General features: G+C 46.4%; 2 protein-coding genes, 1 long non-coding RNA gene and 2 other non-coding genes across 5 annotated transcripts; 4 read left to right on the plus strand and 1 right to left on the minus strand.

Moving 5' to 3' along the window:
* Nucleotides 1-1,070: 1,070 nt before the first annotated feature.
* Nucleotides 1,071-21,981, minus strand: LOC124448460. Its single transcript, XR_006949066.1, has 3 exons — nt 21,971-21,981; nt 8,618-8,623; nt 1,071-1,124 (listed from the first exon to the last, which is right to left on the minus strand). It is a non-coding gene; the product is annotated as an uncharacterized LOC124448460 (long non-coding RNA).
* Nucleotides 9,888-12,123, plus strand: LOC124448458 (uncharacterized protein DDB_G0271670-like). The gene has a single exon (XM_046999478.1). It carries the CDS (start codon nt 10,436-10,438, stop codon nt 12,032-12,034), a length of 1,599 nt encoding a protein of 532 aa, XP_046855434.1. The 5' UTR covers nt 9,888-10,435; the 3' UTR covers nt 12,035-12,123.
* LOC124450107 lies at nt 12,352-12,536 on the plus strand. The gene has a single exon (XR_006949861.1). It is a non-coding gene; the product is annotated as a U2 spliceosomal RNA (small nuclear RNA).
* LOC124449866 lies at nt 12,865-13,028 on the plus strand. Its single transcript, XR_006949632.1, has one exon. It is a non-coding gene; the product is annotated as a U1 spliceosomal RNA (small nuclear RNA).
* An 8-nt stretch (nt 21,982-21,989) lies between the features above and the next one.
* On the plus strand, nt 21,990-23,087 carry LOC124449156 (clumping factor B-like). The gene has a single exon (XM_047000107.1). It carries the CDS (start codon nt 21,990-21,992, stop codon nt 23,085-23,087), a length of 1,098 nt encoding a protein of 365 aa, XP_046856063.1.
* Nucleotides 23,088-26,404: the final 3,317 nt, after the last annotated feature.

Here is a 26,404-nt window from a genome sequence, read left to right on the forward strand (position 1 = left end):
CTTTTTTCTTTTTTTTTTCTTTTTTCTTTTTTCTTTTTTTGATTTATTTTAAACCAATGATTCAGCATCATCACTTACCATGATCCGTTGATTGGCCATTTAAGGTCCGTGTTATTCACACTTTCCAGTCAATGTGCTTGAACATACCAGTCAATGTGATGAAACCGATCAAGACAACAACAACAAGACTGCGTATAAAGTTCTTTCCTCTCCGGCGACCCGTTTGGCTGCGTTCTTTATCACCCTTCTCTTTCCGTTCTTTCTTCTTCAACCGACTCACAAGGTCGGTTGCAAGTTATCCATTTTTCCTTTCACTCCACACCCTTTCAGCTTGTTAACCTCTACGGTCCAAATCAAAAGAACCCGGGCATCGCGTTCTTTGATTCCATCCTGCCACTACTCGACGTCTCCCTCCCTACCATCATAGGAGGAGATTTTAACACGGTGGTCGATCCTCATATTGATCGCATTGGCTGCAACCCAACCTCGCCTTGGGCTTACAATTGGCCACACACCTTGGCCAACCTTACCCGACAACTTAATCTCGTAGATATATGGAGATCTCACCATCCTGAAGAACGTTCATATACCTGGTCTCGCGCCCATGGACAAGTAGGATCGCGACTAGATATGTTCTGGGTGTCCTCCTCTTTTAAACCGACCGTTAAGGAAGTCTCTATCTTGCCTTACTTTCACAGTGACCACTCGTACGTTTATCTTTCCTTTTCCCTTCCGGACGCGCCGGAGCGTGGGAGGGGCTGCTGGAAATTTAATAAAACCTTATTAAATAATGCTTTATATATCAAACTAATAAAAGATTTTTGGACAGAATGGAAACAAGAACAACTCCATTACCCTTCACTACCTGTGTGGTGGGACGTTGGCAAAAGTCTGATACGCCAATTGACCGTAGAATTTGCTACCGACGAAGCGGCTAAGCAGAAAAACACTCACACCAACCTCAACAGTCATCTTCATTTTCTATCGTCACGCCGTGACGCTGGTGAAGATGTGACCGGACAAATTAAAGAAGTCGAGGACGAACTGTACGAACACTATCGCCACAAGGCAGCTGGTGCGCGTTTGCGTGCCCGAGAACGTTGGGCTGAGGAGGGGGAGATTTCCTCCAAATATTTTTTCCAGCGTGAAAAAACCCGCGCTGTACGCAATCTAATGCATGCAATAAACGATGTCTCCGGACGCACAGTGCGAACCTTACGTGGCATATTGCACGTGTGGATGCTGTTTTACACTACCCTTTTTTCTGCAGCTTACTTGGATGCAGCAGAACAAACTTTTTTCTTGGACAGGATCATACACAAACTGTCCCCTACGGAAGCAGCCTCTTGCGAGGGAGCTGTTACCTTAGAGGAGTGTACTGCTGCCCTAAATTCTTTTTCAACTAATAAATCTCCGGGAGTGGATGGCTTAACCTATGAATTTTATCGTACTTTCTGGAATATTTTAGGCCCGGACTTAGTATCGGTGCTGAATGCCTCGTTTAGTAGCGGGAAGCTTTCTTTATCGCAAAGAACAGGCATCATAACCCTGCTTTATAAAAAGGGCGACAAATTGGAGCCCAAGAACTGGCGTCCGATCACCTTACTCTGTTCGGATTACAAGATACTTTCGAAAGTTCTTACTGGCCGTTTGGCCACGGTCCTCCCTAGTATAGTTTCTCCGTGCCAGACATGTGGCATTCCGGGGCGTTTTTCCGGCGAAATCGTACGACTGGTGCAAGATTGCTTGGACCACGCAAACTCATCTAACCTTGGGGGAACTTTGATATCACTCGACCAAGAAAAGGCGTTTGATCGAGTGGATTGGGACTTTTTACAAAGAGTTCTAATTACAATGAACTTCGGACCTTCCTTCCGAACGTGGGTTCGTTTGCTGTACACAACATTATATTCGCGTATTTTAATCAACGGTGCTCTCGGGGGTCCTTTTTCTGTTTCCCGGGGAGTGCGGCAGGGTTGTCCCCTTTCCCCGCTTTTATACATTTTGGTTGCCGAACCGCTTTCTCGTGCGATTCAGGCATCGGACGCTATCCGTGGCTTCCCGCTACCCAACGGCGACACCGTGAAAATCTTGCAATACGCCGATGATACTTCTTGTTTCGTCATGGACGATGCCAGCCTGCTTGCCCTGTTGAAAGTTTGTGATCGTTTTTCCAGAGCCACAGGCGGAAAGCTCAATCTTGACAAGACGGAAGGTCTCCTTTTTGGTTCTTGGGTATCACGGACTGACTTACCCGTTGCTTTGAAATGGTCGTCGGATTCCCTGATTATTCTGGGATGTCGAGTTGGGAATTCAGTTCTACCGGATTGGGACAAGCTTATTCAAAAATTTAAACAAAAAACAACATCTTGGTCCACGAGATCCCTGTCCCTACAGGGTAGAACATTGCTTGCAAACACTCTCGGCTTAAGTATCTTTTGGTACCAAGCGACAATTTTTGATATGCCAAAGACGGTCATTCATACTATTAACAAGATCTTGTTCCCTTTTATTTGGAACAAGCCAAGAGAACCTATTGCGCGCAGCTCTGCCGTTGCTCCTTGTCTTCGGGGGGGCTTGGGAGTCGTGCATATTGCTACGAAAATTTTATCTTTGCGAGCAATTTGGCTTCGCCGTCTTCTGCTTTCAGGGAATACTGTTCCTTGGCCTTCCCTTTTCTCTGCCCATGTCCGCCAAGTCTTTTCACAAGACCTGGACGCCCTTTTTTCTCGGGAATCCATTCCCGCATATAAAATTAAACGGCTGCCCAAATTTTATCAATCTGTTGTGCATGCCTGGCTGCAATTGGGGGGACGACGTGAGGATGACTCGTGGTTGCTTGGGAACCATAACAACGCACCGATGCCGCTTACGGAGCTCACTGCCCGCCGTACTTACTATGTGCTACTGGAGCGCTCCTTGTTACCTCACAAGGCTATTGAGAAGTTCAGCAACATGCAGATCACGGTACATTGGCCGTCTGTGTGGCGCTCTCTAACATTGTGGCGATTTGTACGATCGTGTGCAGATACGAACTATTATAACTTTCATGGCCGCTTGGCCACCGCGGATCGTTTGATTCGTTTTGGCATGCGAGTTGATGCGAACTGTTTCTGTGGAGAGCAGGAAACTGCAATCCACCTTTTTTACTCCTGTCCCGTCGCTAAGACCGTTTGGGCCTGGCTGACCCCTCTACTGGTGTCTCTGGACGTACCAACGCCCATTTCCATCTCCACCATTCTCTTCGGATTCCCGGACGCGAAGAAGATCCCCGCGGCCGTGAATGCCATTTTGGGCATCCTTCGTCATCATTTGTGGCTTCACCGCAATCGATGCAGGTTCGACCGTCTCTCTCCCGATGCCTCTTCGGTGTTGCGGATGGCGAAGTCGACTTTCCGATTCGCGGTGAAAATAGAACATCGCCACTGTCTCCTGACCAAATTCGAAGATGAGTGGTTGCTTCGCGGCTTAGTTGGCACCATCGCTGAAGACAACACGGTATCCTTTTCCAAGGAATTCTTGTCTTGAATGTTGGTGATTTGTTGGACGGGTGCTGATGGGGGTCGCCTTCATTGGTTGTACTGCCGGATAGCCCGTTCGTCGTACGTTGCGTCGATTGCGTGGGGGCAGCTTGCTGTCCTTTTTCGCTATCTCGTTTCGTCTTTTTTCGTTCGTTTTGTCAAAGCTCTGGCATTTATGCCGGGGCTTAGTATCGTCGAAAGATCCTAGATCTTTCCTCTTTTGTTCTCTGTCGGTTTTGTCCGCGGGGGAGAGGTTCACAACCTCTGTCGATCTGCGTCGCTGGTAGCGGCCTCCCTGAGTGTACCGGTCTTGCACGTAAGGGTTCGTAGTCATTGCACCCCCGACTTCGTAACCTACCCGGTCCCCACCCAAAACAAGATCAAGTGTAGTATCTGTTGGACACGGTGACGAGTCGAGTTTTGCTGTTTCCGCGTCTGCACGTTGGTTTGGTTCGCTATTCTGTCGGTTCGCCTTCATAATCGTGAGTTCGAATCTTAGTTGTACATATTTTTCTTTTTTCAATTTTTTAATTTTTGGTGTGTTTATTTTCTGGCAGTTCCCTAATAGGGGGCCTGTTTGGGGGTACCTGAACGGGAGGGGGTCTTTCCTTAGGTTCTTGAAGTAAGGGTCTGGTTGGGGGGCGGTTTGGCCAAACCCCAACGTTGTTTAGATTCGCTCTTTTAGTCCTAAGGCTTATTATTATCAAGGTGTGTGGGCTTTCAGCCATTTTGCTTTTTTGTTTTTCCCCTCGTGTGTTATTTTGGCTTATCCTTGTAGTTAAAGCCAACCTTTATTCTCATTTTTTCTATATTATACATAGCGTCATTTTCTGTGTGTATTCTTCAACTTTTTCTATTATATTTGAACGACCGAGCGATTTTTATCGCTGTTCTTCCGATCGTTCTTGTGACAGCTGCTGAGTCAATTTGCTCGAGCTTCGTTTGACATCGAGCGACGTTGATCGATCTTACTTTTCTCTCACTAAGCGTAGTGCATACACTCTCGCTTAGTTCCTTTATTCCATATCACTCGGAATAAACTGAGATAGCTTTCGAGCAAGTTTTCGTAGCCTTCGACTTTCTTGCTCGCTACGCTCTGACGCTTCGCAGCTTATTCGCCTTTTCAAAGTGCTAAGTTATAGCGTCCTTTCTCTGACGACAAACATGATCCCGTACAGTTCTCGTACGGTAGATCTTGTTCTCCACCCACTGGTGGAGTTAAAAAACTTAAAAACGCGTTCGGTCATCGACGAACTGCGATGGCAATGTAAAGACTTCGAAACCAACACCGAAGCTGTTGTTCACATTGCCCCCGATCGATTTAGAGTGACTTTCACGACGGCTAGGAAAATGCTAGCATTTTCCAACAACGACTGTCACATAGCGGGGCATCCCGTCGAAATTCGATCGCTATCACCCAATACTTGGTAAATATTTCTCGCCTCTCATACGGCGTACCTGATGAGGCGATATCGAAGGCATTAGAGCCTTATGGCGTAATCAAGTCGATCTCCCAGGAGGCTTACAAGAAGATCTACACTGGGGTTCGCAACGTGTTTATGCAAATAACTGCCAACATCCCTGGCAGATTACGCATCGCGGGCCACTGGTGCGTGGTAAAGTACAAAGGCCAAAAGCAGGTGTGCTTTAAATGCCATGCACCGGGCCACGCGATGAGCGATTGCCCCAAACGACACACTGCACATGCTCAGTCATCGCAGGCTGCCACCACAACCAAGAGGAGCGACAAAACTATACTTAACTCGCTACCTCTTGTCTCGTATGCTGCAGCTGTCAGTGGTTCGTCCGCCGACGACTCTGACGGCTACCTCACCGCAGGGGGAGATGTTCCCTCTCAAGACTCGGCCTCTTCTGAGATTCACGAGGAAGACGAGAGCATTGCTAATCGACCCTCACCTGCGGTTACATTGAAGAAATCTTCTTCTTCTACAACTGCTCCCCAAAGCACCGCTACAAACGTAGCCTCTTCGACGAACGAAGCAACTACATCTGCTCTTCCACAGCCGAAAAAATTAGTTCCCTCTCCTGCCATCAGCCCTCGAAAGGGCAAAGGTAAACGACGTAGATCTCCGTCCCCGTTACCGGAGAAAACTTTGTCTCCTTCCTCTTCTTCTCAATGTGAAGCTCCAGCTCCCAAAAAGGATGCCTTGGAAGTTCCCACAAATGAGGAGGAGGCGACCAATCCCGATGATACGTCTGACTCAGACACCGAATCCTTTGCGACCGTGTCTGAGGGAACGACCATCGAGGATATTGCGGACATGGACTCGGCCCTACAGGATCTCCTTACAGAGAACTTCGACGAAACCTCTCACTCTCTGAGTGACTCGGCAGCACAAGCTGCATTAACATTGTTCGATTTGGCTCATCTTCCTCTACCCGAGGACGATGAGAACTTTTAATTTGTGACAAACCCATTTTCACAATGGAGTCACCTCGTGCGGATAGCATAACAGCTATCACTTTAAACTGCCAGGGACTTCGCCAATCTTCTAAAAGAACGGTGTTGTTTTCCTGGCTACATTGTTTTAAACCAGATATCGTGTGCCTCCAAGAGACACACTCTATCTCCTCTTCCGAATTTAACGAATGGGTACGGATTGAGGGTGATCGTGGCAATAATCCCTCGGCCTACCGCGCTCTTTCATCTCCTGGCACCTGCCGTTCCCGAGGAGTGGCGATATTATTTCGCCCTTCTCTCACCATTCTTTCTTCCACCGCGGATGACGAAGGCCGATTGCAGATCGTCCAAATGTCTTTCCATTCCATCACTTTTCAGTTGGTCGGTCTGTATGGCCCTAATCAGAAGCGTGCTGGCATCTCTTTCTTCGCCTCCATTTTTCCGCAATTAGACGTTACTCTCCCCACTATCATCTGTGGCGACTTCAACACCGTGGTCGATGCCAACAACGACCGACGCGGATGTAATCCTTCTTCTTCTTGGGCATACAACTGGCCCCCTAGTCTCCAATCTCTAACAGAGGACATGGACCTACACGATATCTGGCGCTTACGACACCCTCGTGACCGTGCATATACATGGTCCCGACCTGGCAACCAACAAGCGCGAGACTGGACATGTTCTGGCTATCATCGTCCTTGATCGCCTCCGAGAGAAGTGGGTATTTACCCATACTTTCGATCATCGCTATCTTTCTTCGCTTTCCTTGCCTTCAGCTCCTAAACGCGGCCGAGGGTGTTGGAAGTTCAGCTCGTCCTTGCTGAAGAATCCCGAGTATGTCTCGCAAATTCGACACTTCTGGAAAGAATGGCGTGAAGAGCAGTCCCATTACCCCTCCTTGACGATCTGGTGGGATGCCGGCAAGCAGCTTTTGAGAGAATACACTCAGGATTTCTCCCGAAATCGTGCAGCCGAACGTCGCTCTTCTCACCACGCACTTGGAAACATCGCTCGCCGATCTCCTTCGGCAACAAGATGCAGGCATCGATGTTGCCGATTCCATCGCCAACGCCCGTGATTCCTTACGGGAACACTGGCAACAGCAGGCACAAGGTGCCAGGATACGTGCCAAAGAGCAGTGGGCAGAGGAAGGTGAAACCTCCACCAAGTACTTCTTTCGCTTGGCGGCCTCTCGAGGTGTGAAGAGGCTCTTCACCGGACTTAGGACTGCTCACGGCACAATTGTCCGCACATTATCCGGCATCTTATACCATTGGATGCTTTTCTATATCACTCTCTTCACGGCTATTCCACTGGATCGGAAAGAGGGGGATACTTTTCTCGATGGCCTCGCCTTCACACTCTCCTCGGAGGACTCCCTCTCGTGTGAGGGGGATGTCACGTTGGAAGAGTGTACGACGGCCCTCAACTCCTTTTCCTCGAGTAAATCCCCCGGTGTAGATGGACTCACCTACGAGTTCTACCGCCATTTCTGGGAGATTCTTGGACCAGACCTCGTATCCGTCCTAAACAGCGCCATGCGCCAACGTTCGCTCTCCCTAACACAGCGCACGGGCATCATCACTCTGCTCCACAAGAAAAACGATCGACTGGAGATGAAGAACTGGCGGCCGATCACTCTCTTGTGCTCGGATTATAAGATCCTGTCTAAGGTTCTCACTGCTCGTCTGTCAGGGTCATAGCTTCAGTGATCTCTCCGCCAGAGTTGCGGCATCCCGGTCGATTCTCCGCGAATCGGTGCTCCTCCAAGACATCGTGGAACATGCCAATACCAACTCCATGGAGGGGCTCTGATATCCCTGGATCAAGAAAAAGCTTTCGATCGGATCGATTGGAGCTTTATGCAACGTGTGTTGGCACGAATGAATTTTGGACCGTCCTTTCGTGGTTGGGTGTCCCTGCTGTACACCTCTATCTATTTGCGTGTCCTGGTGAATGACACTATGAGCGCACCTTTTTCTATCTCACGAGGTGTCCGTCAAGGATGCCCACTCTCGCCACTCCTCTACGTGTTAGTGGCAGAAACGCTGGCCCAAGCGATCAAATCAGACCCGACAATAGATGGCTTTCGACTACCATCAGGCAAAGTCATCAAACTGCAACAATATGCAGATGATACAAGCTGCCTTGTGTCCACAGACGCTAGCCTCTGCGCACTATTTTCCCTATTCGCCCGTTTCGAACGAGCATCGGGAGCTAAACTCAACATCTCGAAATCCAAAGGCCTCCTATTTGGTCCTTGGATTCATAGGACTGACTTACCTGTCAACCTACAATGGTCCACGACCTTCTTAATCGTCCTAGGCTGCCGAATCGGCAATGGTATTCTGCCGGACTGGGATGGCCTGTTAAAGACATTCGAATCGCGCCTACGAGCTTGGAAACAGAGATCACTAACCCTCCGTGGCAGAACGCTGATCGCAAACACGTGTGGGCTCTCTCTATTCTGGTACCAGGCAACAATCTTCTCGGTACCCAAAACGGTGATCCACGAGATCAACAAACGACTCTTCCCTTTTATTTGGAACAAGACTAGAGAGCCTATTGCCAGAACGTCCATCGTTCAACCCCGCTCTCACGGTGGCCTTGGGGTCATTGATGTAGCGGTGAAAATAAACTCGCTCCGAGTCATTTGGCTACGAAGGCTACTAACCAGAGCCTTTGCACCACCTTGGCCTGAACTGCTGGCCCATCATATCAAGAATGTCTTCCGACAAACAACCATCGAGCTTTTCCAAAGAACTACGATCCCCGCATACCTCATCCGACGCATGCCCAAATTTTACAGCTCCCTCATCACCACCTGGGTGGAACTAAGGGGTAGTCGTGAGGGGGATGCTTGGATTGTCCCCAGCGAAAAGTCCACCATCTCACTCTCGGACATGACAGCCAAAATAGGCTATACCATCCTCAGCCATGCCCGAGTAAAACAACATAAGACAATCCAACGCTTTGAAAATCTTCAAATCCCGGTACATTGGCCTTCGGTCTGGAACTCCCTCCAACTGTGGAGCCATGTGCGTTCAATTCATGACACGGCATTCATGTCATTTCATGGCGCACTCCCCACAGCCGATCGTCTCGTCCGTTTCGGAATGGACGTAAATGCACTTTGCTTCTGCGGCCAACCAGAAACTCTAATCCATCTTTTCACGGACTGTCCGGCAGCACTTTGCCTCCTTGCTTGGATCAAACCGTTAATCCAAGCACATCGTCCGACAGTGGTACTCACCACCAGCACCATCCTCTTTGGATTTAAAAAGCAAGATAAAATGCCATCGATATTTACTGCCCTCCTCGGAGTCATTCGACACCACCTCTGGCTTAACAGAAACTGCCACCGTTTTGATCGCCTTCCATCCGATCCGGTACTAGCACTCCGTAAATGCAAAGCCGCTGGTCGTTTCTTGATCAAGATGCAACAACGACACGTGCCGCCACACCAATTCCAGGAGCAGTGGCTAGTCGATGGCATCGTCGGACATTTACACACGGACGGGTCCTTGGTATTTTCCAGCGACTTCGTCACATAATGTACTCGTTTTTTGTATGAGTGGGTGAGAGGGGGGTCGCCTTAACTGGAAGTACTGCCTGATCGCCCACTCTGTATCGTAGATCTAGTGGGTTGTGGTAGTACTACATATGGGGTGGTGCTGTCTCAGCCCATGGGGTCCTCCTTCGTCGTATTGTCCTCTTTATGTTCACAATGTTTTCACCGTCTTTTCACGGTTCTCGTTCCCATTCATAGCTTTTCCAATGTAGGGGAGAGGGGCTCACAACCTCTGACGATCTGCGTCGCTAGTAGCGACCTCCCTGAGTGTACCGGTCTAGCACTGAGAGTTCGTAGTTCTTGCACACCCCGACTACGTTAACTCAGCCGGTCCCCACCCAAAACCAGATCAAGTGTAGTACGTGTGGTGCGCGTTGCGGTCTCTCGGTGTAGCTATATTTTTACAAATTTTTTCGTGAAAAAGAAGTCATCGGTCGATAATCCACACAGAATCTTGTTTATAAAGTGTTCCTGCTCATTCGGGCCAAGTTTCATGAGTTTTGGTCAAGAAATTTTGATATTATATTGCTGTTTTGTTTTTTGCCACGCATCGTGATCATCTTTTTGTCATCGTGCTCACCTATCCCGTCGTCGATTTTGGCAAGTTTCTTTCACTTCGAACTACCAGTTTTCGCTCTACACGACTCTCTGGACTCGTATCGTCTAAATTATTATCTAACCTGCAGTGGATCGTATATCGTTCTGCTGTTGTTGTCAAATTGCCGAAGTATAAACTACGCAATTCGCCGCCATCTTGTTTTCCCGTTTGCTCTATACCGACTTAAATCTACCGTGGACTATCTATATTTGGTATCTACGTGTTCCTGGTACTCTTCTCTACATTTCTATAAGATTTTTGGAGTCGAACTACATACATTTTTTCATTTATCTGCGAAAGTCATCAAACCAAGAATCATAGCGATGGTGCTTCCACTTCTCAACGGCGTCCTTCCTTCTCCAACGACCCCTAAGAAAATTTCGTCAAACCCAAACGATTTCATTGGCAAATCATACTATCCATTACCTTTTCAAGCTTCATCATTGATTGAAAATCTTGGTATTGGCTCTTCCCCGTCCTGGGACATCAACATAAACAATAAATCTATCAAACTTAAAATTGAATGGTATGTTGAGAAGAACAATATCAATTCCCATGAATTTCCTAAACCACTTCTAAACACACTTTCATCCTACAACCTTGTACAACCCACCTGGTCTTCCTCCTTTGCTGACGAGAAATTGTCTTTTAAGTTTGAATGGAGACAACTCTCTGATGACACCAACTCACCTGAACAAGTTAAAACTCCACCTACTAAAGCATCTTTCCACACCCCTGACTCTGGTTATGCATCAACATCCAAATCATATGTATATCCATCACCTAACCTTGTTACACCAACCAAACTATTCCATAATCACCCTCTTTCTTCTTTAAATCCCCTTACACCTCCTTACACTCCTTACAAACATGTTAACTTTCCACATAAAGGATCAAACACACCATCTACACAGACAAAATCAAACAATAAATGTGTACCTAGATCCAAACACCACACTTTAAGTTCTACCTACATAAAGAACAATAATTCAACATCTCATACCCACAAACCACCTAAAACACCTTCCAAACCTTCCACTATCTCACCCACAAGTGCCCAAACAACAAAACCACAATCAACTGTCACATGTAGTGTTATATTTAATGATTGCCAACAATCAAACACAAACTCTAATACATCAACATCAATATCGAAACCTACTACAACTTCTAAAAAGAAGTCAACCATTAATTCCACAACCAATACCCTTCCCCCTAACAAAACTTCCATCACAACAACTACTTCCTCCAACAATTCTCCTAAGCCTTCTTCATCTACCTCCTCTTTCAACACCACAACCCCCACTCCACATAAATCAATAGCCCAACCATCTTCCATCCACAACCAACCTTCTCCGGGTATCGAGGGGGATGAAAATTTTTCAGCTAATGGTATGCCGTGGCATTTGTTGGATCTTCACCAGGATGAGGACCACATCGGTATAATTCCCTCCTCCCCGCTGATTGGCATCTCAGAAAAATCAACCGAGGACAACATCATAACAACCATCAATGACTCACCACCTGAATTTGACCTTGGGGAAGAGAAATATCTTGAGACTCCATCACCATTGATTACCACCACCAATGGTCTTCTGGATAACAACCTCCAAGTTGAAAGAATGGACATCAAAGGAACTTGCCGTCTCTGTAAACAAGAAGTGAAGTCACATGAAATTGATTACCATCTGCTATTTTGCCCACATACGGAAGAAAAGTTGGATGCTATATGCTCAAAATATTCTAAACTATCAAAAAACAATGCAACCATGAATGGCATTTACTGTATAATACATGACTATATTGAATGCTGCATTGTTGATGAAGAAATATCTAATTGTTTTTCCTTATCTACATTTAAAAATTTTGTGAAAGACATTGACCACTACCTCAATGAACATGCTATAACTATATTTAAATAAAACCATATTAGGGGTAAACATATGAGATTCAATATTCTTAACTATAAATAATTTCTATGTAAATATACCCCCCTCCCCCACCTTTCTCTTCTCCCCCCTTCCTTACCTGTGCGTAAAAGCCACAATTTTCCTCCTTTCCTGTCTTATACTCTTCAAACTTCACCCTCTACTCACCCTGTATACTTACCTTTACTTACCTTTATTTCTTCTTACTTACCTTTGTTCTTTCTCCTTTAACTATTATCACTATAATTGCATATAATTAACCGCTGTGTATATAGTACGCTTTGATAGTACCTAATACTTTATGTAACTATTTAACTGTTTTTTCTGAATAAATTTTAACGATCTGTTCTTATCAGCTTAATATCTGATATGTCGGGCAATGCCCGACTCTTATATTAAACTGATTTTTGGATATCGGCCATGGGATTGGAGCTTGCTTCGCCCTGGCCACGGGTTGTCTCGGTATTGCACTACCTCCGAGTTCGGCCCATTTCCCTTCGCGGAAGGGAAACACATTTACTTTAAACAAAGAAAAACAAACAAAACAGCCAGCAAATCAAATAGCTAAGCGAATTTATTTTGTCTGTAACTAACTAACCGAGAAACGAACTGTTTAACATTTAACTAACTAACTAACATACGTCTCTTTTCGACAGAGTCGGCGAAGACGAAAAGACGTCGTCGTCGTCGGAAAGGAAGACAATAAAGGCCGTCAGACGGTAAGTTGCAAGTGCAAAAGTAGTGAAAAGTAAAGGGAGGGTGCAACCGTGTCGCACCGAGCGTACGTTCGCGTACAAAGTATGCTCGCCGTGCGTCGTTCGAGCATACTTACCTGACGCGAGAGGCACCTTGATCAGCTAGGAGGTCCTCTCAGGATGAGGCCCTTTCATTGCACTTCGACTGGGTTGACTCCTGCGATTACCCCTAACGTGGGTAACTCGAGCGTATAATTTCTGGTAGTGGGGACCTGCGTTCGCGCTCGTCCCCTTCGTTTCTCACGATGGGAGGAAGAAGCGGAGAAAAAGAACAAACAAAATAGAACACAATAGAGAGAAGAGGGCCTTTCGTCCGTCAATTGTGTATGCCACGCTTTGGGACATATATAAATTCGTTGTTCGTTCGGGGTTAGGTTGCATGCTGCCAAATTTTTTACTGACCTATCCCAAAATGCATAGCGAGATGCAGGAGAAATTTATATCAGCTATTAGCAAGAATAAATTACTTGTATTTGACATAAATTACTTGTACTTAACAACGACGTAAACGGCCGGCGTGTGTGTATATTTTGACGGACGGCATATACATTATGAAAATATACAAATTATAATATGTATCGTCGACGTTAACAGTAATGATATTGCATTGCGAACGTTTTTCTTACTTAGTCGTACGTTTGTTTAGCTTTTATAGTAATTATTTCTATGTATCACTGACATTTAACGGCTCGTAGTGTAAAATTCGTTCATTGAGCTGCTTGTCTGCCGATTTCATGAAGCATGACCTTGTTGACATTGCAGCACTTGCATACAATGCGAATCATTATCGCCCACAAGCACAAAGCGTTTGTTTTACAATGAGAAAGCACGTCTGCAGCAAGTTCGCGACAGACATCGCGTGCTTCCTACGTCATATGAAACGATCGCATTTCGCGGCATTACGCGCGAATTTTCAAACATGTTCTTCTTTACGAACAGGTGTACATTGGATTAGAAAGAACGCTTGACATGACGATTGTAGTAAAGGATGATTCCTTCGTTATCCGTACTGTTGATTTTTCATTTGTTGCATGATTTCTACGCGAAAAGATACAATAGAACCGTGTGTTTCTCATGCAACTTGTAGAGTGAAAAAATGGCGAAAGCTCTTCTTCTGTATCGCTTCTCGGCCTTTTGGCTAAGATCAAGTGTAGCTGCTAACAGACACGGTGACCTGTCGAGATCTGCTGTTTCGGAGTCTGCGCGTTGTTGATCGTTCGTTGTTCGTAATCATATTCAATATCGTCTTCAAAACTGTGAGTTCGTTCCTTGTTTGTAAATTGTTATATTTTGTATCTGTTTTCTGGTAGTTCCTTATTAGGGGGCCCATTTAGGGGGCAACCGAACAGGAGGGGGTCTTTCCTCTTTTCTTGTTGCTAGGGTCTAGTCGGGGTGGTTTGGCCACGTTCTGACACCTTCAGTGTTCCTTCTTATATTTCGCGTGTTTATCGCCATTTTGTTATCGGAAGCTTTCTTCCTCGACTTGTTTTGCGAAGCTACAAGACTTCACGTGTGATTTATATTCTTTTGGTTTCTGCTATAACTGCTATATACTGTGTGCTTTCGAGTTTTATATTTGCTCGAACGTTTATCTTACTCTAAAGAACGATCGTTTATCGAAGGTCGTTTGTACTTTGATCGGGCGTTGTTTTATAACTTCTTGCTCGTATTTTCTATTAGTTTATCTTTGCCTTAACGCTGATTGCTGTCATTCAGCTTTGCTTAATTTATCGTTTGATTTGCTTGGACCTTTGCCGTTCAAGTTACTATACTTTCGCGAAGCACGTTGTTTGTTCGCTTCGTTTCTGCCTATTTTTCCTTGTATTTTTGCTAGTTTGTTTTAGACTAGCGTATTCTCTCTGCCTTTCTGTTCTACAGTGAATTTCATATTTCACTGTAGATTTTCTTACTAATTTTGCCTTTGCCGTTGTATATTTACGCGGCGTTTATATATTATTCGTGGGCGTAGTCGAGCGCTTTTGCTTGAAGATACGCTAATATCCTGAGTGTTTTTGCACTAGTTGTTATATTTCTACTGGTGTAAGCGTGTTCTATACTTTTTCTACTATTATTTTGGTCTGTTTGACCGAAGACTTTTCTGCTTTGGGCGTTTTTCTGCCATAAACGCCTGCCTTCTTGTTTGTATGAATTGAATGCATGATTGCATGCATTTTAATTTTCATACGCCCCGTTTGATATTATTTTGAACGGATTAACTAATATTTAATAATGATACCGTATGCTTCAAGAACAGTCGATATCATTCTCCATCCTGACTGCCCCTTCCTAAAAGGGAGCCAAGGATGTGATAAATCTTTAAAGACACGGAGTTGTCTTCTACTATCGAAGCGGTCGTTCAAATCTCACCGGAGCGATATCGCCTAACTTTCAATAACGCTCGCCAAATGCAAGCTTTCTCCAACCAAGACTTCCTCGTGCATGGAAAGCCCGTGGAATTTCGATCAGTTTCCCCATTCACGTGGGTCTACATCTCCCGTCTTTCTTATGGCATCCCTGATGAAGCCATCACCAGGGCACTTGCACCTTACAGTGGCGGCATCAAGACGATCAAATCGGTGCTGCATGAGAAAATATATACCGGTGAGCACAACGTGCTCATGAAGATAACTTCAACATCCCTGCACGCCCGTATTGCAGGACATTGGTGCGTGGTGAAATACAGTGGCCAAAACCCGTGTGTTTCAAATGCCACAAAGAGGGACACGTCATCGCTGACTGTCCGTCTTTTCGAGCTGCCCTTGATAGTTATCATAACAACGATAACGATGCTGCTACTACCGGTAGCTATAATAATACTACAGAGTCTTCTGTACCTTCCGCTCCTTCGCGCTCGTATGCTGCGGTTACGAGGAGTGGTCCTTTGCCTTTCAACACCTCCGAGAGTACCGGGTCATCCACTCCCTTATTAAATATTAATAATAGTAGTGCCCAGTCGGCTCCTGCCTGCGTCTCTGGCGCTCCGGAATCTGCCTCTTCTGCCTTGCCTGCCCTTTCTGCCCCTTCTGGGGGGGGTGGCACTGTCAACACGGAGTCTTCCCATCGACCGTTTCCAGCCCCGTTCGACGACGGGAAACGACGCCATTCTACTCACTCGCCGCAGCCAGAGGAGAAACGTGCAACGCCCGATGACTTGGACGTTGGTGACATTGCTGTCACACGGATCCCATGAGCACGGAATCCTCCTGAAACTGTGCCCCTTCCTGCGGACACCGACGAGGATGATGATGATGATAATGATGAATCGGACATGGACGACGAGACAAACACGAATACGAACCTGGATGGCGATGATGATAAGGATGCTAATAGTGATAATGTTGATAATGACGATAATGATGAAAATGACGATTACGATGATAACGATGATAATGATGAAAATGATCATAGTGGTGACGACAAAGAGTCACAGCAATCGGACCAAATGGACCCAGCCGACTACCTAGACCTTGGCGAGGATGAATATCCCAGCGATGATGGTGATTCCTTCGCTACTGTTTGGCGGAGCTGCCCAACTCGCCTGCTCCTCGTCGACTTTCACTCAGGAAAGACAAACGACCTGAGAACCAATGAATCTGCTGGTGCCGTGGCACCGACGCAGGCGCTTTATATAAATTGGCGGCGGTGCTTCCAGGGGCTCTCCATCTTATTAACTTTTAGACAATTTTTGTCTTTTCCTTTCTTTTGAACTTTTCTTTCTTTTTTTTCCTTTTACTTTTCCTTTCCTTTTCTTTTTCCCTTTTTTCTTTTTCTTTTTTCCTTTTCTCTTTTTGTTTTCCTTTTTCTTTTCCTTTTTCTTTCTTTCTTTCCTTCCTTTTTTTGAATTTTGCTTGCCTTTAACCTTTTTACAATGACTTATTCATCATCACCAATTACTATTATTACATTGAATTGCCAGGGCCTCCGCAATTCGTCACAGAGGTCCATATTATTTTCCTGGCTTTCTTGTTTTTCGCCCATGATCGTGTGCCTGCAAGAAACCCATGCCACAAGTCAAACGGAGTTTGAACGATGGATCGACGATGAAAATCGCCATGATAACAACAAGTCTATGTACAAAGTTCTTTCTTCTCCCGGCACGACCCGTTCGCGGGGCGTTGCCGTTCTTTATCACCCTTCTCTTTCCGTTCTTTCTTCTTCAACCGACTCACAAGGTCGGTTGCAAGTCATCCATTTTTCCTTTCATTCCACACCCTTCCAGCTGGTTAACCTCTACGGTCCTAATCAAAAGAACCCTGGCATCGAGTTCTTTAATTCCATCCTCCCTCTGCTTGATGTCTCTCTCCCTACCATCATCGGAGGAGATTTCAATACGGTGGTTGATCCACAAATTGACCGCAAAGGCTGCAACCCGACGTCACCCTGGGCGTACAATTGGCCACACACTCTGGCCACACTTACGAACGATATGAATTTGGTCGATATTTGGAGAGCACGCCATCCTCAAGAACGCTCCTATACCTGGTCTCGTGCCAACGGTCAAGTTGGATCGCGACTGGACATGTTTTGGTTGTCCTCGTTTTTCGCACCACACGTTAAGGAAGTCTCCATATTGCCGTACTTTCGTAGCGACCATTCATACGTATATCTTTCCTTTTCTCTTCCGGATGCGCCGGAGCGTGGGAGGGGCTGCTGGAAATTTAATAAACACTTATTAAATAATGCAACCTATATTAAATTAATCAAAAATTTCTGGACGGACTGGCAACAAGAGAAAATGTATTACCCATCCTTACCTGTTTGGTGGGACGTAGGCAAACAAATGATACGACAGATCACTACTGACTTTTCGACAGAGCTGGCTCTGTCACAGAGAACAGTCGAGTCTCTCAACAAACAACTTTTAGACCTTACCACTCGCAGTAACGCCGGTGAGGACGTTTCGGCACAAATCAAAGAGGTGGAGGATTGTCTGTACGATCACCACCGCCGCAAAGCCGAAGGTGCACGCTTGCGAGCACGTGAACGTTGGGCTGAGGAGGGGGAAATCTCCTCAAAATATTTCTTTCAACGTGAGAAAACCAAGGCAATACGTAACGTGATGCATGCAATTAAAGATCTCCACGGCCATACAGTACGAACTTTGCGTGGTATGTTGCACGTCTGGATGTTGTTTTACTCTGCCCTTTTTTCTGCCGCCTACCTCGACGCCGCTGAACAATCCTTCTTCTTGGGGAGAGTCAAACATAAACTCTCACCTATGGAAGCAGCTCTTTGTGAGGGAACCGTTTCTCTAGAAGAGTGTACCGCTGCCTTAACTTCCTTTAAAACTAATAAATCTCCGGGGGTGGATGGCCTTACCTATGAGTTTTATCGTGCATTTTGGACCGTTCTGGGCCCAGATTTAGTATCTGTACTCAATGCCTCTTTTTCCACCGGGAAACTATCCCTGTCCCAGCGCGGGAATAATAACGCTTCTTTACAAGAAAGGTGACAAATTGGACACCAAGAACTGGCGTCCGATCACACTGCTCTGCACGGATTACAAAATCTTGTCCAAAGTCCTCACTGGCCGCTTGGCCAAGGTCCTCCATACTGTTGTCTCGCCATGCCAAACGTGTGGTATCCCGGGACGTTTCTCGGGAGAGATAGTGCGCTTCATACAAGACTGCCTGGACTCTGCCAACTCTTCAAACACTGGTGGCGTTCTACTGTCACTCGACCAAGAGAAAGCTTTTGATCGAATTGATTGGGACTTTTTACAGAAGGTTTTAACTTCCATGAATTTCGGACCTTCTTTCCGTGCCTGGATCCGCCTACTTTATAATACTTTATATTCCCGCATATTAATTAACGGTGCTCTCGGGGGTCCTTTTTCTATTTCCCGGGGAGTGCGGCAGGGTTGTCCCCTTTCACCACTCTTATATATCCTGGCTGCCGAACCGCTCTCTCGAGCGATTCAAGACTCCGCTGATATTCATGGCTTCCCGCTACCCAATGGTGAAACTGTGAAGATCTTACAGTATGCCGATGATACGACTTGTTTCGTCATGGACGATGCCAGCCTGCTTGCCCTATTGCACCTTTGTGATCGTTTTGCCACCGCCACAGGAGCCAAGCTCAATCTTGACAAGACGGAAGGTCTTCTCTTTGGTGCTTGGAAAACAAGGACTGACTTACCTGTTGCGTTAAAATGGACGTCCGACTGCTTGATTGTCCTGGGATGTCGTGTCGGGAACTCCGTTTTGCCGGATTGGGACATCCTTGTACACAAATTTAAAATAAAAGTCAAATCTTGGTCCTCGCGATCTCTGTCTCTGCAGGGTAGAACCCTTCTTGCAAACACTTTGGGATTGAGTATCTTTTGGTACCAAGCGACAATTTTTGACATGCCAAAGACGGTTACTCACGCCATCAACAAGATCTTGTTCCCGTTTATTTGGAACAAGCCAAAAGAACCTATTGCCCGCAGCTCTGCCGTTGCTCCTCGCCTTCGGGGGGGATTGGGGGTTGTACATATTAGTACAAAAATCTTTTCTCTGCGAACAATTTGGCTTAGACGTCTTTTGCTCTCGCAATATAATATTTCTTGGCCTTCCTTGTTATCGTCTTACGTGCAACAAGTCTTTAAACAAGACCTGGATACTTTTTTCTCGCGGGAAACCACTCCTGCCTACCTTATTAAGAAACTCCCCAAGTTCTATCAATCCCTTGTGCATACTTGGCTGCAACTAAAGGGCCGACGTGAGGAGAATGCATGGTTGGTCGGGCATATCGATGCTGCTCCGATTCCGCTGGAAGAACTTACTGCCGGGCGTACATACTCGGTTCTGTTAAACAGTGTCTTGGCTCCGCATAAAGCCATCGAAAAATTTGCTGCGCAACAGATTCACGTCCACTGGCCGTCTGTGTGGCGCTCTCTTCGCCTCTGGCGATTTGTACGATCATGTGCAGACACGAACTATTATAACTTTCATGGCCGCTTGGCCACTGCGGACCGTTTGCTTCACTTTGGCATGCGTGTAGACGCGAACTGTTTCTGTGGAGAGCAGGAAACTGCTATCCACCTTTTTTACTCCTGTCCCGTCGCCAAGACCGTTTGGGCCTGGATGACCCCTCTACTGGTGTCTTTGGACATACCATCTCCCCTATCCATCTCCACCATTCTCTTCGGCTTTCCGGACGCGAAGAATATCCCCGCTGCCGTGAATGCCCTCTTGGGTATTTTTCGCCATCATCTGTGGCTTCACCGCAATCGATGCAGGTTTGACCGTCTCTCCCCCGATGCCTCCTCGGTATTGCGGATGGCGAAGTCGATCTTCAGGGCAGTGAAACTTGAACATCGCCACTGTCTGTTGACGCAGTTCGAAGACGAATGGTTGATTCGTGGCCTTATCGGTACCATCACAGACGAAAACACCGTATCCTTTTGTAAGGATTTTATGTCTTGAATGTTGGTAATATGTGGGACGGTGCTGATGGGGTCGCCTTCATTGGTTGTACTGCCGGATAGCCCGTTCGTCGTACGTTGCGTAGATTGCGAAAAGGCAGCTTGCTGTCCTTTTCAATATCTCGTCTCGTCATTTTCGTGCGTTTTGTCAAAGTTCTGACATTTATGCCAGGGCTTAGTATCGTCGAAAGATCCTAGATCTTACCTTTTTGTTCTCTGTCGGTTTTGTCCGCGGGGGAGAGGTTCACAACCTCTGTCGATCTGCGTCGCTTGTAGCGGCCTCCTTGAGTGTACCGGTCTTGCACGTAAGGGTTCGTAGTCATTGCACACCCCGACTTCGTCACCTACCCGGTCCCCACCCAAAATAAGATCAAGTGTAGTATCTGTCAGACGCGGTGACGAGTCGAGATTTGCTGTTCCGGAGTCTGCGCGTTGGTAATCGTTTGGTGTTTGTTAATCATATTCAATATCGTCTTCAAAACTGTGAGTTCGTTCCTTGTTTGTCAATTTTTGTATTTTGTATCTGGTTTTCTGGGAGTACCTTATAAGGGGGCCCATTTAGGGGGCAACCGAACGGGAGGGGGTCTTTTTCTTTTTCTTGTTGTTAGGGTCTAGTCGGGGGGTGGTTTGGCCATCTTCCGACTCTTCAGTGCTCGTTCTTGTTTTTCTATTTCGTGTGTTACCGCCATTTTGTATTCGGGAAGCTTTCTTCCTCGATTTGTTGTTTGTGAATCTACAAGATTTCACATTTGATTTATCCTTTATTTGGTTGTGCTACAAGCAAGACCTACTCTTTACTGTGTGCTCTCGAGTTTAATTATTTGCTCGAACGTTTATTTGACGACCAAAGTGATCGTTTGGACTGTGGACTATCGTACGTTTGTACTTTGGACCTTGGACTTTGAACGGGCGTGATTCTATAGCCTCTCGCCCGATCTAATCTTACTTTTCTCTGCTTTAACGCTGATTACTTTTACTCAGTGTTGTATCTATCGTGTGAAATTTGCTTGAACTTTATCTGTTCAAGTTTATATCATTATTTCTACTTTCGCGAAGCAAGTTGAATTCGCTTCGTTTCTTTTGCCTTGTTTTTTTGCTAGTTTGTTCACTAGACTAGCGTGTTTTTGCCCTTGCACTCTTGCCTTTCGTTCTACGGTGAACTTTGTTCTCGCTTGTAGAATTTCCTTGTCTTTGCCGTTGTTTATTTGAGCGGCGCTTCGAGACTCTTCGTGGGCGTAGTGAGCGTATTAGGCTCATCAAAACGCTATTTTTTCTTACTTGTCTCTACACTAGTCAACATCATACTGGTGCAGACGTGTTATCAACTCCTTTTTCTCTTCATTGGTCTGTTTGACCAAGGACTTTTTGCAGCTGAAATAAAATAACTTACATCATGATACCGTACGCGTCAAGGACCGTCGACATCATCTTGCATCCAGACTGTCCCCTTCCTAAAAAAGGAGCCAAGGATGTTATAAATCTGCTAAAACTAAAAGAACTATCTGGCGCGGTCGAGGCTGTGGTTCAGCTGTCGCCAGAACGTTACAGACTTACCTTTAATCATGCACGACAGATGCATGCCTTTTCCAACCAGGACCTTCTCATTCATGGGAAACCGGTTGAATTCAAGTCCGTGTCTCCCTTTACCTGGGTTTACATCTCCAGGCTCTCATATGGCGTCCCTGACGAAACCATCACTAGGGCACTTGTCCCCTACAGTGGAGGAATTAAATCTATGAAATCGGTGACGTATGAGAATATTTACACGGGAGAGCACAACGTGCTCATGAAAATAACGGCCAATATTCCGGCTCGTCTGCGCATCGCAGGACACTGGTGCGTCGTAAAGTACAGTGGGCAAAAGCCAGTGTGCTTTAAGTGCCACAAGGAAGGGCATGTCATTGCTGACTGCCCGACCTTCCAACGCAACAACAATAACATTGCTGCTACAACCAGTAGCACTAATCATAATAATGATACCGACATTTCGGTACCTGTTGCTCCTTCGCAGTCGCTGGTTTCCTACGCGGCGGCTGTGGGGAGCAATCTTCCAACACATACTCCCTCCGAGAGTGCCGATGGGTCATCCACCCCATTAACTAATCCCAACCAGTCAGCTCCTGACTGCGCTTCCGGTGCTCCGGTCTCTTCTGCCCCTTCTGGGCGGGGTAGCATTGCTGACAAAGATACTTCCCCAGTACCACCTACCAGCCCGATTCGACGACGTGGGAAACGACGCCATCCTCCCACCCATTCGCCACAACCGGAGGAGAAACGAGCTGCGCCCGACGACGTAGAAGTTGATATTATCAATACGGCACCTGATCCCGTAGATGAAGAATACCCATGGTCGCAGATCTCAGCTGACCATTCCATCACTGAACTCGCGAGTATGACCCCGGCACACGAGGACGCAGACTCCCGACCAGAGACAGTGCCACTTCCCCATGACACTGATGACGATGACGACGACGATGACAATAATGAAACGGATATGGACAACGACAATAATCAGACGACGGACGAGGACGGTGATAATAAGACAGAAAACGGACAATGCGAAATAGACGAAAATAACGAAGATGATGATGAAAATGATGATACACGGGACTCGGAGGAAGACCTGATGGACCCCGACGACTACCTAGACCCCTATGACGATAGATATCCGAGTGATGACAATGCTTCCTTTGCCACTGTGTCGGAGGCGGAGTTGCCAAGCTCCCCTGCTCCTCAGATGGTGAGCCTCTCCATATCCACGACAGATGCAACTTCACGGCTAAAGACACAGGATGAGCCTGCAGTTGCTGTGGCACACGATGCAGACGCACTTTTCAAACTGGCGGCGGTGCTTCCCACCCGGGGGGGCTCTCCCTCCTCTTAATTTATCGTCTTCAAGACATTTCCCTTTTTTCTTTACTTTTTGCATTACATTCGATTTTTATCTCTTTTCACAATGACCACAACACGATCATTAATCTCCACCATCACCTTGAATTGCCAAGGCCTTCGTAATGGAACACAAAGGTCAGTTTTATTTTCGTGGCTTTCGTGTTTTTGCCCGACCATTGTCTGCTTACAAGAAACCCATTCGACAAGTCAGGCGGAATTTAGCAAATGGGTTGCTGATGAAACCGATCATCATAATAACAAAACCAACTACAAAGTCCTCTCCTCTCCCGGCACGACCCGTTCGCGGGGCGTTGCCGTCCTTTATCATCCTTCCCTCGTCGTTCTTCATTCTTCTTCCGACTCACAAGGTCGGTTGCAAGTTGTACACTTCTCGTTTCATTCAATCCCCTTTCAACTCGTCAACATCTATGGGCCAAATCAGAAAAAACCAGGGCTTGAGTTTTTTAATTCCATCCTTCCGTCAATCGATCTTACGCTTCCAACGCTCGTCTGCGGCGATTTTAATACCGTTGTCGATCCCAACATCGATCGCACCGGGTGTAACCCCAACTCACCGTGGGCTTACAATTGGCCACACACATTGGCTACCCTCACAAACGATATGGACATTGTCGATATTTGGAGATTGCGTCATCCAACAGAACGCAGTTATACGTGGTCCCGTGCTGGCGGCCAGGTTGCCTCGCGACTCGATATGATCTGGATATCATCTTTCCTAGTGCCTTTCGTTCGTGAGGTATCTATATTACCATACTTTCGCAGTGATCACTCTTATGTACATCTTTCCTTCTCTCTTCCGGATGCGGCGGAGCGCGGGGGGGGCTACTGGAAATTTAATAAAAATCTCACAAATAATGCAACCTACGTCCAGCTAATCAAAGATTTTTGGACCGAATGGCAACGAGAGAAGAATTACTACCCTTCCTTACCTGTTTGGTGGGATGTTGGTAAACAAATTATAAAACAATTGACAAAAGACTTTTCTACAGAGCTGGCTCTCTCCCATCGCAACCAATATGACTCGCTCAATGCACAACTTCAGCATCTTAACACTCGCAGTAATGCTGGCGAGGATGTCTCGGTGCACCTTAGGCAGGTAGAGGACTCACTGTACGACCATCACCTCCGCAAAGCGGAAGGTGCCCGCTTACGTGCACGAGAACGCTGGGCAGAGGAAGGAGAAATTTCCTCTCGATATTTCTTTCAAAAGGAGAAAGCACATACAATACGCAATCTGATGACTGGAATAAAAGATGCACAAGGTCATCTACGCACGACTTTAAAACAGATGTTATATGTATGGATGGCTTTTTATACCACCCTTTTCACGGCAGCATATCTTGATGCTGCAGAACAATCATTCTTTCTAGACAAGATTGTTTACAAGCTATCTGATAGAGATGCAGCCCTTTGCGAGGGAGAAATAACTTTGGAAGAATGCACTACTGCCTTAAATTCTTTCTCTAATAATAAATCGCCCGGGGTGGATGGCCTTACGTATGAGTTCTATAAAACATTTTGGGACTGTATAGGCCCCGATTTAGTGTCCGTGATTAATGACTCTTTTAATAGGGGCCAACTGTCCTTATCACAACGTACGGGCGTTATCTCCTTATTATACAAAAAGGGCGACAAATTAGCAACGAAAAACTGGCGTCCTATAACACTCCTATGCTCAGACTATAAAATCCTGGCGAAAGTTTTAACAGGCCGCCTGGCCCAGGTCATTTCTCTCGTCACATCGCCGTGCCAAACGTGTGGTGTCCCTGGCAGGTTTTCTGGCGAGGTGATACGCCTTATACAAAATGGATTGGACTACGCCAATTCGGTTAATCTTGGTGGAGCCCTTATATCTCTCGACCAAGAAAAAGCATTTGACAGAGTCGATTGGAATTTCTTACATCAGGTTCTATCCCATATGAATTTTGGACCTTCATTCCGTAAATGGATACGGTTACTTTATAACAACATCTACTCGCGAGTCTTAATTAACGGTGCTCTCGGGGGTCCTTTTTCTGTTTCCCGGGGAGTGCGGCAGGGTTGTCCCCTTTCGCCCCTTCTCTACATCTTGGCAGCGGAACCTCTTTCCCGTGCGATTCAAGCATCACCTGACATAAACGGCTTTCCATTACCCAATGGAGAACATATGAAAATACTGCAATACGCCGATGACACTACGTGCTTTGTCATGGATGATCCCAGCCTGCTTACTTTAATCAAACTTTTTGACCGTTATGCCACCGCTACAGGAGCGAAGCTCAACCTTGATAAAACTGAAGGTCTGCTGTTTGGTCCGTGGCGATCAAGGACGGACTTGCCAATTACGCTAAAATGGACTTCAGATTCCTTAATCATCTTGGGTTGCCGTGTTGGCAATGACACCTTACCAGACTGGGATACGCTAATAACCAAATTCAAAAGAAACATAACATCATGGGGTAACCGTACCCTCTCCCTACAGGGAAGAGCGCTACTGGCCAATACACTGGGACTAAGTGTATTCTGGTATCAAGGAACGATATTTGACGTACCAAAGACAGTAATACACACTATCAATAAAATTTTATTCCCGTTTCTATGGAATAAACGTAAAGAGCCTATCGCACGCAGCTCTGCCGTTGCTCCTCGCCTTCGGGGGGGTCTGGGTATTGCACATGTTGGAAGTAAGATTTCATCACTACGTGTCATTTGGCTTCGACATCTTCTACTGTCCCGGTACACCATCCCGTGGCCTGCCTTTTTCTCGTACCACGTCTGTCAGGTATTCAAACAAGATCTGGATACCTTCTTCGCTAGGGAAACCATCCCCGCGTATTTGATTAAGAAATTGCCAAAGTTTTCTCAGTCAGTAGTGCACACCTGGCTGCAACTGAAGGGAAAACGAGTCAATGATTTGTGGGCACTAGGGAACAATGACATCGCTCCCATCCCGCTGGCGGAACTCACTGCAAGACGTGCCTATTCGATGTTGCTGGAAAACGCCCTCACACCTCACAAAGCAATTGAAAAATTTAGTACAATGCAGATTCGGGTACATTGGCCATCTGTGTGGTGTTCGCTCACATTATGGCGATTTGTTCGATCCGTTGCCGATACCAACTTCTATAGTTTTCACGGCCGCCTTGCCACCGCAGACCGTTTACTAAGGTTTGGCATGCGCGTTGATGCAAACTGTTTCTGTGGAGAGCGGGAAACCGCTATCCATCTTCTCTGCCACTGTCCGGTAGCCACCACCGTCTGGGAATGGCTTACTCCTCTTCTGACGTCCTTGGACATCACCACCTCCCT

This window comes from Xenia sp. Carnegie-2017, unplaced genomic scaffold, assembly GCF_021976095.1.
Source record: "Xenia sp. Carnegie-2017 unplaced genomic scaffold, XeniaSp_v1 HiC_scaffold_23, whole genome shotgun sequence".
Classification (NCBI taxonomy): domain Eukaryota; kingdom Metazoa; phylum Cnidaria; class Anthozoa; order Malacalcyonacea; family Xeniidae; genus Xenia; species Xenia sp. Carnegie-2017.

Bases quoted from the DNA above. Each gene is read 5' to 3' on its own strand.
- LOC124449156 (XM_047000107.1), top strand. From the start codon at position 21,990: ATGAAAATAACGGCCAATATTCCGGCTCGTCTGCGCATCGCAGGACAC.
- LOC124448458 (XM_046999478.1), top strand. From the start codon at position 10,436: ATGGTGCTTCCACTTCTCAACGGCGTCCTTCCTTCTCCAACGACCCCT.